Raw genomic sequence first — 13,934 nt, 5'->3', positions numbered from 1 at the left:
CTTAAACATTTCTTACGCCTGTTGGGATAGGAGGTACATAACTTTTTATCCACTTATTTTTCCTCTTCAGCTAGAATAAAGTTAAGGGCTGGTATTGGATCCCATTCTAATTTTGCACTCTCCATTGAATCTGGCACAAAGCTTTGCCTATAGAAACATCTCGAAAGTATTTATTGACTGAGCCTCAACTTGAATCACTAAATAGGTTGATATTGACATGTGATTGATTGCTATAACTTTTCTTTAAAGGATAGATTTAAATCTTAGCCATGTTCCCAAATGCTTATATTTCAGTTTATAGCTTTGCTCTTGTAGGACTCTAGACTTAATTTTATAATAGAAAATAATGGAGAAATTTTCTTGATTTATTTTGACAGGACATATAAAGTAAGAAATAACTAGAAACTCACTCTAACATGGGAACATTAAGATATTTAGTGTGGATTACAGAAAAATCAATAATCATTTGGTAATTATGCTGCCTAAACTTGTAGGACTCTGTCTAAACTAGAAAAAAAATCCAAAACTGATGGACCTCTATTAATTTAATGAAAATGACCATACTCTAAGTTCTGAAGTTAGATTATTTGTTTTGGAGAGTAATGTGCAGAATAAGATTTAGCACATCATAATTCACACAGCCATTCTCTGACATAAGAAAAAGGCAATACTAAATATAATAAAACTTCAATTAATTAGAACCCAGTAAGACTCTCCAGTTAACTTGAATTCTTCTAGTATGCAAAGGGTCAGATAAGAGTAAATGGAGGGCAGCATGGATCTACAAAAAGAATAAGTGCCTAGGAGGCACATTCAGGCTTGAACTTGAACCTACTACTTTACAAGTTTTGGGACTTATTAAATGCAAACTAACCTTCCTGAATGCAACTCAGTTTATTCACCTCTAAGATGGAGCTATTAATGCTATGAAATAATACTTAGCATGGAGCCTAGTACACAGCAGGTACCGAGAGAACATTTTCTGAATAAACACCAAAGAAAACACAAGTAACAAGAAGCAGCTTCTAAAGTACATATGTCCTGAGTCATACACACATTCAGCCAATCCCCAGGCACAACTTACACCTACAGCTTCAACCTTAACAACGATCACTGATATTCTGAGTTGACAACATGGCAAAGGCAGCCAAACTCTTTACCCAGCTAGTTGGGTAAGTGTTGGCTTTGTACACCAAATTTTCCCACAAGTGGGCTTCAAGGTTTAGGCCTGAGCAAAACTATTCAGAAATCCCATTTTGATAATAAATCCTGGCCCTGTTTTCCAATTTACTTTTGCAAGCCTTAAAACTAATATTTGGATTACTGACTCCTATGTCCATTCCTAAAATGGGTGGATTATTTGAAGGGAGGTTACTGAAAGGGTATTATTGGTACCTCAGAAACCCTACAAAGAACATTTAATATAACAACAGTTTTGTTTTTGTTTTTTTCTAGGATAGGCCTCAACAGAACAATGAAGCCGAGGAGACATAAGTTTTCTCTGGTTACAGAAGCTACAAAGGTAGAGCTACTTGCACTTTTGGCCTTTCTCAATCTGGTGCTGAGATAACGTCAATCAAGCATGCCTTCCTGACGTGAACTAAACAGGCTAGTAAAAAATGTACGTTGGGGCACTCAATGCTGGCAGAAATTTCTTTTTCTTTTTGTTATTTCTCTAGATATATGCAGCAAGAACGTAATTAATTAAAATAAGACAAAATAAAAAGAACCTTAAAGTAAAAGAAAAAACATGACCCTAGATGTTCTAAGATTTTCATTCAATACCAATAACTACTTAGTATATCAAAATTTCTAAAAGAGGGCGGGCCGCGGTGGCTCAGCGGGCAAAGTGCTTGCCTGCTATGCCGGAGGACCTCGGTTCGATTCCCGGCCCCAGCCCATGTAACAAAAAACGGAAAAACAAAATACAATAAAACAAGAAAATGTTTAAAGATGTTTCCCTTTCTTCCTTCCTTCCTTCCTTCTATCCTTCCTTCCTTCTCTCTGTCTTTCCTTTAAAAAAAAAAAAAAAAAAAAAAAAAAAAATTTCTAAAAGAGGAAAGTAAATATATATTTTATTTATTTATTTATTTATTTATTTATTTTTGCATGGACAGGCACTGGGAAATGAACCTGGGTCTCCATCATGGCAGGCGAGAACTCTGCCTGCTGGGCCACTGTGGCCTGCCCTAAACTCATATTTTAAATATTTTCAACAAAGTTCAACACAAAAAGATTTTTGGTTAACTTTGTATGTGGACCATGGAATTAACCATATTACATAAGCCTCAAAGAACATTCCGGTTAATCATTACATACAGCTACTTTTATTTTATAGCAATGTTTACAAATGTTTTGATCGAATAACCCACTTCTAATTCTGTCTTGTTCTATTAAAACAAAAGAAAATAGCTTTATTTTCTGATTAGAAAAATAATATATGCTCATTGCAAAAGTTATGATAATAGAGAAATGAATGGAGAATAAAATAAGATAGTCATTTGTCATTCATCACTCAGAGATAAACACTGTTAATTAATTGTTAACCTTCTAGAACTGGAAAAATAGAAAGATAGACAAGAGGGAGATCATACTATATATGCTGAGCTTTCTTAGCCAACTTTTTAACGTAACAATATATCATGGATATCTTTCAAAGATAAGAAATGAAGATCTATTACATCATATTAGTCACTATTCTGAATAGAACTTTCATAAAACTTTCCTAGGCTAAACAACCTTTTCCATGATTACTACTCTCCCTAAATGCTGACAGATGTGCTACAGGAAAAAGTATTCTGTGGAAAAAGAAGTCTGGGCAATAAAATTAAACAGGTTTCCTTATTGCAGAACTTTGCAGAAACTTAAATACCTAATGTTTTATAAATCACCAAAAGTGGAAGACTGAAGCATTTCCCAAATTTAATTCAACATGAAATATCATTTCCTAATTATAGCTATTAATTTGGTATGGCACCAAGGTTTATGTTTTTCCAACTTCCCTGATAAGAAATATCTTGGATTATAAATTCTGATTCAGTAGTCTGGGGTGGGATCCAGGAATTCAGATTTACCACTGCCCTGATGAATTTTATGAGGGACCTGTGGGAAGTGTGACCTACACCGTTATGTAAAGTAAGGGTTTTAAACTGAACAGAACCTGGGAGTCCTTTCCAAGCTATATACATGTTCATGGACTTCGCACAACTGCAAAAAGTCTCTCTGGTGATTCTGATATCATTTTATCCCCAATGTCAAAGGAGAACCACTGTCTTAATCAAATCCATGATGAATGCTCCCACATAATCTTTGGTTGAAATAGGTTTCCAAATTTGATTCTAGAAATAGAATGATAAATTCCCATTTAAAGCAGTCCATGAGTTGCCCCTGTTACCTAAACAACTAAGCTAAGAACTTAAGTTTTAATCCATACTGAATTTTATACTAGCTTCTGGCTTCAAAGGGTAAGTTAGGAGGCAGGAAAAAGGAAGACAGGTGCCAATTTCTTATTACCTAGATATTAATCAATGTAAAGATTTACACAAAATCAAGAATACAGTGGCATCATTTGTATTACCCTTTTGAGACTGTCTTTAAGTAAAGAGTCAGGAAGGAAACTGCGAATACAAATTGCACCTCTCTCCATGTGATAGATTAGACCAGATAGATTAGAACTTCACAGTGTTCTTAAGCAGTACCTTTGGAGTTTGTTAAAAAGGCAGATAACTGAGCCCCTCCTCTGAGATTTTAGTTCATCTGGTACAAATCTTAAACAGGTGATTCTCATTTAAGTGTTTATTTCCTATGTTTTTCTTACCAGGTTACTTATTACTGAATATAAAATATCAGAAAAAGACCTGCTCGATCCATAAAAACTGTTTGGCAAGTTTCCCAAATTTCCCAAAACACTAGAATTAGTCATATATGCTCTGAACAATTTGATTCTGAGAAAAATACAAGTTATTTCTATTGAGAATTTTTTTCAAAAAAAAAAGATACTAAGAAATGACTAATGAGGAAAAGGTGTTATATTATACTTACATTTCTTTACATTTTACTCCAAATTATTTCACTTTATAAATTATAATGATAGATTGATTTCTCATTTTTAATTTAATAAACCAAAATATTTTATAGAGATTTCTGTTTAATAACACATTCTTTAAACTGCTGCTCAACCACATCTTATGAGAGTCTAGTCATTTGGACAATGAGTCTATAATCTAGCCTTGCTTTGTTTCTGATGAAAATGTATATAAATTACTGGTAAATAAAATTAAAAGTTTTTAAACTAAAGCTTTGGAAGGCCTAATGTATAAAGTTAAGGCAAAAATCAAAGCATACCATATACTTCAGTCCTTTAGGTGGTGAATGGAGACAGAGCTCTGAGTCCCAAATCTAAGGGGCACAAGTTAAGTGCCACTTATGGAGGAAGTATCACAAAATCCACACCCAGTGGATGTTATTAGCTATTTATTGAAATGGTTTTCAAACCTGCCTGCATTTCAGGATCACCCGTGGAACTTGAAAAAAAAAAAAAAATAGATTCTTGCCCTTTCCATTGAAAATGCACCTCTGGGGGTGGCATCAGTTTGTAAGAGGGCCACTGGGGAACCACTCGTCCATAGGAAGCTGTCCCAGAGGTAACTGGCTTACAGTGAAATACATAGATGGCTCCCTGAAAAAAAAAATCAAGCTACTTCCTTGAAAAATGTAATTAATGAAAAATAATCTGAAAACTTAGGAAATCTAACCCTAATGAAAAATTTTAAAATTAAGAAGGGTGATAGAATAAAGAAAAACTACTTTTCAATTTTTTTTTTTTCACGAATAGCCACAAAGAGTCTCTTACCAAAGAAACTATCTTCATGGACACTGGAGAATAAACTATTTTGGAAGAGAAGGAGTATCAGGCTGAAATAAATTACACTGAGAGAGAGGTAATATTAGGCTACCATAATCTCAAGACAATATTTTGAAAGTATACCCAATTCCCTGATATCTGAATCAATAAATTTTCTGTCCTCAATTCTCAAATAACTTCCCCTACTCTTCCTCTAACAGACTAAAGAGCAGGGAATATATTTGTTTTATAGTCCCACAGTACTTACTAAGATGCAGCAGTTATTCAATAATTAATTAATAATTACATATGACATTTTACTTGAAACTGCAACCTGAGTCAGGAGACACAGGTGTTACAACAGTCACAAAGTAAACCAGGTTAATATAGATCTCTGAACACCCAGAAGCCATGAGACATGCTCATTCTGCTGGGAATGACCTTTGAGATCCAGACAAAAATAACACTTTCTCTCTGAAATTGCTCCTGATTCTCCACGTCAGAACTCGTTTGTTTCTTCTGTGTACACCTTTATTAAGGTCACATCACATTGATCTTTGGAGTTGTTCCTATTTTCTCCTATATTATGAACTCCTTGAGGGTAGAAATCTGCCTTAGTCATCTGCATCTCTGTCACTATTGTTCTACCTATGTTAGGAACTTGATACGTGTCTGCTGAATGAATGAACGAATGAATGAGAGAATGACCACCACATGACACCCTGTTCTTTAGAATGTGCATCCCAAATTTCAGGATCCACTCATGAATTACTTTGCTTACCCATTTCTTCCTTTCCTAAAACTTATTATTGCAAAAACTGTCATTTGGAGAAAATACTTATCAAGCCATAAATTCAGTATAAACTATTCATTACTAGCAAAGAGCAAGGTTAATAAAATAACTGAGAGAGAAAAACTTTACCTTCTTGAAACAGTTGTCTGGCATAAGATGGCTCTCTGCCCTGAGGTTGGAAAAAGGCATAAATGCATTTCCTCACTAAATCTTCCCAGCCAGTCCTGCCAGCAGCTCGCAGAGAACTAGTATCAATAGAGATGATTTTACCTAAATGAAGAATGGAAGTTTACATTTATGATATTCTTTTGATACAAATCATCCATATCTCAAAACTAACAATTACATCTGAGTAATATCTCCTCCTAATTGCATGATGGACAAAAGCATTAAAAAGCACCATTAATTTTTATTACAGAGGGTAAGGGTAGTATCAGTGACATGATAAAAAAATTGTTTTGATCTTGCAATAAGTTATATACTTGTATGTCATATTCTAAAATTCAATTCCAGCCGACTATTACAGTCATACCATAAAGACCTGAAGCTTCTGAAACTAATGCAAGTCAAACTCCTGGCTTGTTCTTTGGAACCTGTTCTCTGTATACTGCTGACTGGATCTCTTAGTAAAGGAGAGACAGATGAAATACGTTGTTTGGGCTAAATTAATTTCCAGTTAATTAAGTGAAGAGAATATGAGATAAATAAGCAAGGATTTCTCTTTCTACCTCTTGACTGTAGGCAATTTTCCATTTAAGAGAAATAAATACTGAAGGCAACAAAAGTTAAAATCAGAAAAATATAATAAGTGGGAACAGTTAAGATTTGGTAGACCTTACGCTTTGTGAAATTTGGTAGTGAGTTACTGTTGAATCATGTTTGAATGAATTTCCAAAATAGCAATGAAAGAATTAAGGCATGTTATTTCTCAGTTAATTAGGGGCTAACTAATCCAACTTGTGATTATTTCGATCTGTTTTGTTTTGTTGCACTCTGATATTCACACAAAATAATACAGATAAGAGATACGGGAATTAAAAATTTGCCACCAACCATGCCTACCCGTGCAAAAATTTTAGCCACCATCCAACCTCAGAGCTTGAAAGTCAGCAGTTCCCTTACACCGCCTCGTGCTCCTACTCTGCCTATCCCCTGCCTTTACATCCTCCTGTCAGAGCACAGCTCCATGGCTCCCGTCTCTTGCCATTACAATCAGTGCAGGTAGGAACACGTTTTACATGTTCCCTCCAGCACACATGTGAGAGCATAGACCCGGGAGTAAAACCGTAGCGCCTAGGTGATGCAAACGCTCAGCTGGAGAAAACGACACGAACAGTTCTCCTGAGGCCTGGATCACACTAGGCTCCCACCAGCAGGGTAGAAAAGGTGCTGCTAAGCCAACATTCTCTCCACTACTTGGTACTGTCAGGCCTTCACATTTTTTTTTTCCAGTTACTAGGTGAAAAATGGTTATCTCATTGTGGTCTAAATTTGTTTCCCCAGTTTTCAGGCTGTGTGTTCTTCATGTTTATTCAGCGCTCACTTATGTTTCCTCTTCTGTGAAATGCCTGATTGAGTCTTTTCCCCATCTTCCGTTTTCTCACACCATCTACTCAAATTAGCCATACTTGTTTGTATCTCCTCATTTTAACTAACTGCTTCTTTATACATTTCACTTGGTTTGATTAGAAATAAGAGCTCACCAGCCCTCTTCAGCTTAGTTAGGGCCATGAATCTGAGGTACACTAGTCTGCTTGGTCAGGCTGTTGACCAAGTTTGTGTATAAATACAAGCGGTAGAAAGAATCTGAACTGAAATCCCAGTGAGGGAATTTTGTTATTTAAGAAGAGTTCAGAGAAAGCATGACAAACACTGTGACTGAAACTATATACCTTTGGATTTTCTATGAATTTTAGTTATTAAGTTATTTTAGTCTCTTATTAAGTCAGAAATCAAGAGTTGTTTGTAGCAGGGATTACAATATTACTTAATCATTGATATGCAGTAATGCTCTTTATAGGTAGTGACTAAGGGGATCTGTGCATGTGTGTGTATTCATGTCAGTGACAGTCCACAAGACAGCAAGAGAGAATCTGGGACTGGAGGGGAGAAAGGTGATTAAATTATCAGCAATGTATCAAATAGTCAGGTAATGCAATGATTCTCTTAGAAGAGGATCATGAATAGGATGATTTAGAATACCTCAGCTTGCTAGAGGAAAGTTTAACCAACCAGCCAACTAACCAACCAACGAGACAATAACACCACTGTTCAACATTTCCTGGTAAAAGACTTTTTTCTTTTTTTTGTTTTTTTAGGGCCATGGACCACCCCATGTAGGATTAAAAATACTACTAATGTTCAAGAAATTAAATGCTTAATATTTATTATGGCTACTCTACTATTCTTAGCTGAGTCAATTCTATGATACAGTCCTGTGTCTTATATAATAACTGCGTACAAAGTACAAGGCTGCTCTTTTCTAACAGTACTTTGGCGGAAGGTAATCCAGTATAAATAAAGAGTTCTATATTACTGTCTAAAGATTTCAATTTTCACTAATTAGCTGTATAATTTTGGTTAAGCCACCATTCCCTCATTTGTAAAATGGGTAGGCTAGTTTCTGTCATCTCTGAGGTTCCCTCTAGTTCTATAACTAACCTGTGACCAGGAACTTAATTTTTAAATTTTAAATGATTATGATTACTTATCTGTATTTCATACATATTGCCAGATATATCTAAGATTTTAGTTCAGTGTCTATGGTCAGAAACTGCCAATGATAAAATTGTTCATGGGAAAATACAGACTCTTTTAGAACAATCTAATTTAGGATTCAGTCTATAGAAATGCAGTATTAGGAAAAGAAGAAATATATTTTTCCTAAATCATCCTCATAACTTTTGAGCTTATCTCTCACGTTTATTCAGTGGCTGGATCATCAACCCTTCCAGCAGGCTTTAGTTTTGCTCTCTCACAAAGCCCCAACTTGGTTTCTTTTTTTATTAATCAATTACTGACACAAAAGACCAGTTTTAGTTTTCAAAGGATCCTATTTTTCCTCTATATAAAAATTTTTTTTTTATTTTCATTAAGGGTTAATTAAAATTTTTCCAGTGCTGCTCATTGGTGGAAAACGGAAAGGAATATGAACATGGTAGACGCAAAATGGGGATGAAGAAAGGCATGATAACTGACAATTACAATGCTGTCTCTCAAGCTCCTAAACATTCTCATCACTACTTCTATTATTTTTGCTCATTTATCCCTACCCACTCCTTAGCTAGAGTAACTGGGAGTTTAAATTAACTTGAAAAACACAATAATGCAGCATGCATCCCAAGATATTTCTGGAACTAAAAATATTAATAAATAATGTAACAGGCTCTTATAAGCAATGGTCAAAGTAAAAATGTACACTATAACTGAACTTTCAACAAGGAGTAAGGATGTAGTAGAAATTTTCTTTATAAATCTCAGTCTGCTAAAAATATATCTCTGGTATCTGTATTTTAAAATTAGAGAAGTAATTGATACTTATGTAATTCTGATGCAAAATTATAAGAACCTTACATGTCAGGGTGAAGATATAATTAAATAACACATGGTAAATATTTTATAAATTGTAAACAAGTTACAATCTATTTTTGCTGAAAATCAAATTTCAAGTAGACTTTACAAAGGCCTTATATTCAGCCACCCTTTTTTGCTACTAACTTGGCAGCTCTACTGCTTTTCTTTCAGTTCTTCTCAGCCTTCCTCCTCTCAGGGTTTGCGGCTCCACTTCCTCAGTCAGGAGCACTCACTCTGGCATCGCGACCTTTTCTCCCTGCCTCCCTTCCAACCAGCCTTCTTTGACAGACAATTTTACAAACAGCTCCTCTTTTTAGGTTCCCTTACATTATCTCACAATTTTCCCATCATAAAAACATATCATAAGTGGTAATTACATCTTTGCTTTCTGCTCAACCCTGCACACTCTGAGCAATCCAGATTGTGGCAGACACTTCGAGGCACTCAACTGGTGTTGAGTAAATTTGAAGAAAAGGAATAGAAAGAGAAAAAGAAATTGCCAGATACATGTAAGTGTAATTTTAAAACCACCATAACTGGTTATCAATTTATAATAAGTCTATTTATACCTACATTCCCAAAATTTCTTAAAATTTATTATTTCGTGATTATGAAAAATAATTTATAATACAAACAAATGCAGATATGTAAAGAATCATAAAATATGTTCTCACCAGTCCCTTGCCCATGGTAATCATTAAAATGTGCAATATCAAGACCACTGTTTAAAATATTTTTTGTTTAAGATTAGTGAGCAGAAGTTGAATGTCATAGACTAAAAGAACAAAAAGTTTGGACATAATTAGTTTTAAGGGCATAGTCATGTTACTAACAGTGATGGGACCTTCTGAACTTTACAGTCAGTACCTGTAGTATCTTGCTTGGTCATAAAGGATTCTACACCTGTAACAGCTGGAGGACGAGGCAATCGCCGCGCAATGCAAATCAAACATGACTGGAAATCTGCCCAAAAAAAAAAAGACAGGCAAATTGAAGGAAAGAGGGTAGAAAATGGTTACATCCATCACTTGCCATAAATGTTTTTTACAGGAACAACACATTACAGGATCTGACATGTTATGGAAATCATATTGATCTCACAGTATATCAGAAAGAAATATTTTTCTGGCAACCAAAAACTGGCAGCTCCAGATAGAGATACAGATAGTATAAATTATTATTTCCCATTGAATGCTCTTACATAAACCAGAGGAGGCTCATGCATCTCATGTATTTGGAAGATAACAACTACAAAAAGAGGTTTTGTGTTGATTTAAAGCACACGGTCATTTTTTAGATACAGTTTTATAGTCAATTTTCTGTAGTCATCAGAACTTAATGGCTACAAAGATTCTTCTTAAAATTATTATGCTGATAATAATCCTATGAGAAAAACAACATTTAACTGTCCCTCTTGCTCTTGACAGAGGACTTTTTTTTATTAATTAAAAAAAATTTAACAAATGAACAAAAACATTCTTAACATATGATTATTCCATTCTATATACATAATCAGTAATTCACAAAACCATCACATAGTTGCATATTCACCATCATGATCATTTCTTAGAACATTTGCATCAATTCAGAAAAAGAAATAAAAACAACAGAAAAAGAAATAAAACGAAAATAGAAAAAAAGAAGATTATACATACCATACCCCTTTATCTCTCCCTTTCATTAATCACTAGCATTTCAAACTAAATTTATTTTAACATTCGTTTCCCCTATTATTTATTTTTATTCCATATGTTCTACTTGTTTGTTGACAAGGTAGATAAAAGGAGCATCAGACACAAGATTTTCACAATCACACAGTCACATTGTGAAAGCTATATCATTATTCAATCATCATCAAGAAACATGGCTACTGGAACACAGCTCTACATTTTCAGGCAGTTCCTTCCAGCCTCTCCATTACATCTTGAATAACAAGGTGACATCTACTTAATGCATAAGAATAACCTCCAGGATAACCTCTCGACTCTGTTTGGAATCGCTCAGCCATTGACACTTTGTCTCATTTCACTCTTCCCCCTTTTGGTCGAGAAAGTTTTCTCAATCTCTTGATGCTGAGTCTCAGCTCATTCCAAGATCTCTGTCCCACAATGCCAGGAAGGTCCACACCCCTGGGAGTCATGTTTCATGTAGACAGGGGGAGGGTGGTGAGTTTCCTTGTTGTGTTGGCTGGAGAGAGAGGCCACATCTGAGCAATAAAAGAGGCTCTCCAGGGGGTGACACTTAGGCCTAAATTTTAAGTAGGTTTGACCTATCCTTTGTGGGGTTAAGTTTCAAATGAACAAATCCCAAGACTGGGGGCTCAGCCTATAGCTTTGGTTGTCCACACTGCTTGTGAGAATATCAAGAATTCAACTTGGAGAAGTTGAATTTTCCCCTGTTCTCACCATTCCCTGAAGGGGACTTTGCAAATACTTTTCCACTCACTGATCAAATCACTCTGGGATTCATCGGGGCATCACTGACAGAGGACTTTTCAAAGTCCCACTCCTGAATTTTGTTTTGCAGACACTACACACAACAGCACACAACTAAACATGAACCTTAACTAGGTAAGAAAAAGACTGGGTATGTGTTTTTTGTAAAAGGTCTCCACTTTATGCTGATACCCATTCCCCAGTGAGATCCACCACATACACATCCTTTATTGCACTAGCTTTCCTGACCTTTCCTCCAGTTCCACTTGGTGGGTATTCCTAAACTTCACACAAGGACGACCCATCTACTGTCACACATTTAACTAATTCCATGTTGATTTCATGTTCATATCAATGCTTCAGCTATGTTTTCATCTGTTAATAAGTTTTCTCCTTGTAAATTACCTTGAAAGGCCTCAAAAATACCAACTCTACTCTCCCATGTTCCCTAGACTCTAAACTTGAAACTTTCTAAAAACCAGAGCTGCTCTATTTCCAACTGGCATCAGTTAGTTTCATCTCTTGTTTCTAGGAAGCAAGTTGGTTTGCATTTGACAGTGTAGTGGGAATGTCAGCTTGAAACTGAGAATTTGGGAGCACAATAAAGGAGTGATTTTTTATGTTTGTAAATGTATTTTGGCCTAAGCATTAAGAAAGATACATAGCAAATTGAAAAGCTGCTGTATATATAGTCTGGTAACCAAAAATACTATCTGAAGAAGGCAATTTATATTTGATTACCTCCCTATTCTTAAGGCATGGAAAAAGCAACCGAATACTTCAAAATGATGCTTTGCTTTACCTTCTCCATCTTCTTGGATTGATTTTGGCTGTGATACAGTGAAACACTGCATTACTTCATATCGCTGGCAAGCTTCTGGGTTCTCAGTGCCTGGCTCATCTGGAGGGTGAATCAGCATCCTGCAGTTAAAGGTATGGCTATTTCGTCGTGTTGCCTCCTGAGGCCAAGGAACTCCATTTACTGTGGAAGAAAAATTGATTATATGCCTGTGAATAAAGTAGAAAAGCATAAACTGTGAAGATTCAAGAAACATACCTCAAGCCATTGGCTTAATTAGATGCTCAGGTTAAAAGAGAGAGGACCAGTTTTTCAGATGGAACATTGTCAAGGTAAGAGGAAATTTATCTTCCCTAGTAAATCTAAATGTTTACCCATCAAAAAATTATAAAAATTTCAAGAAAATGTATAGACTTTCCCCTAGGAGGTGGAAAAGCTCTCACAAAAAAGCCTGAATCATTAACTGTCTTTATAAACCTTTAAGGACAAAAATTAAAACAGAATATTCATCTTACTAGCTATTTTGTTCAGAATTTTACAGCAATTAATGAATGAACTTTTTATTTGTTTTCAGTTATATTCTGGCAATGAAAAGATGGTCAAAAACCATGGGTACCCTGTCAAGCAGAAGTTTTAACCTGGCAGTCATGGATTCTTAAAGGTGGGCTCCACGATCACATGCAAAACTCTGCGTACATCTTTCTAGGGAAAGGATTTGTGTTTTTCAGAAGAGTCTGTGACTCAAAAAATTATTTAGAATAGGTAGTAAGTAATCTTGGTTTCTTATAACCACTTTTCTTGCAGTTTAACTGGCACAGTTTATATGCCACAATACCTTGAATATAGCAGGTAATCAATAAGTTATTACATAAAAAGACTGCCAAAACAGAAATGATGTCCAATTCAGTCTAAGAAAACTGAATTCAGTTATAGAAAGTATGTCTGCATGTCTGCACATTTCAAGTAAGAATCACCGTGAGGTGGGCCAAGAGTCCCAGACAGTGTCATATGTATCCCATGGTGACAATCAGAGGGCTTCTAAGGGTGCTCTCACACCATGCCCAACTGTTTTCTTCCCCTCTACTCTTCAGTGACAATCTTCCCTTTCTTACATCTCATCTCTCCATAGGTGTTAGCACATTATAATGGAAAAAACCCATACTGGAGTACGGAGTGAATCATTGGTTCTGCCATTAGCTCGCTTGGGGTTTGGGTAAAGAAGTTAATTTCTGATTATCAGCTGCCACAAGAAGATCAACTATATTATCTCAAAACTCACTTGCACACCAAAACTCTGTAAAAAAAAAACACATTAGAACTCGAGCTATCAAATTATCAAACTAGTGATTCTAATAGAACAATCATTTCAGGTCAGTCCCCTGTTACTATGCATATGTACTATTCTTTCTTTTCAAAGGAGAAATAAGGTTTCCATGGCCTTGAGGGAAGAATGTAGAAAACAAAAAGCTAAGGAAAACACCTTATATGCCT

General features: G+C 35.4%; 1 protein-coding gene across 16 annotated transcripts in view; it reads right to left on the bottom strand.

The window, feature by feature from the left end:
* NCOA1 (nuclear receptor coactivator 1) overlaps nucleotides 1-13,934 on the bottom strand; it is a 478,179-nt gene that overhangs the window by 64,245 nt on the left and 400,000 nt on the right. For all 16 annotated transcript variants that reach the window (XM_077152272.1, XM_077152270.1, XM_077152273.1 and 13 more), the window contains 3 exons: nucleotides 12,447-12,626; nucleotides 10,077-10,172; nucleotides 5,766-5,906 (listed from right to left, as the gene is read on the bottom strand). In XM_077152272.1, coding sequence (XP_077008387.1) covers nucleotides 5,766-5,906; nucleotides 10,077-10,172; nucleotides 12,447-12,626 — 417 coding nt within the window. The remainder of the gene's footprint in view (nucleotides 1-5,765; nucleotides 5,907-10,076; nucleotides 10,173-12,446; nucleotides 12,627-13,934) is intronic.

This window comes from Tamandua tetradactyla, chromosome 3 (assembly GCF_023851605.1).
Source record: "Tamandua tetradactyla isolate mTamTet1 chromosome 3, mTamTet1.pri, whole genome shotgun sequence".
Taxonomy (NCBI): Eukaryota; Metazoa; Chordata; class Mammalia; order Pilosa; family Myrmecophagidae; genus Tamandua; species Tamandua tetradactyla.
Note: the sequence above shows the minus strand (reverse complement) of the source record. Positions and strands in the feature narration are given on the sequence as shown.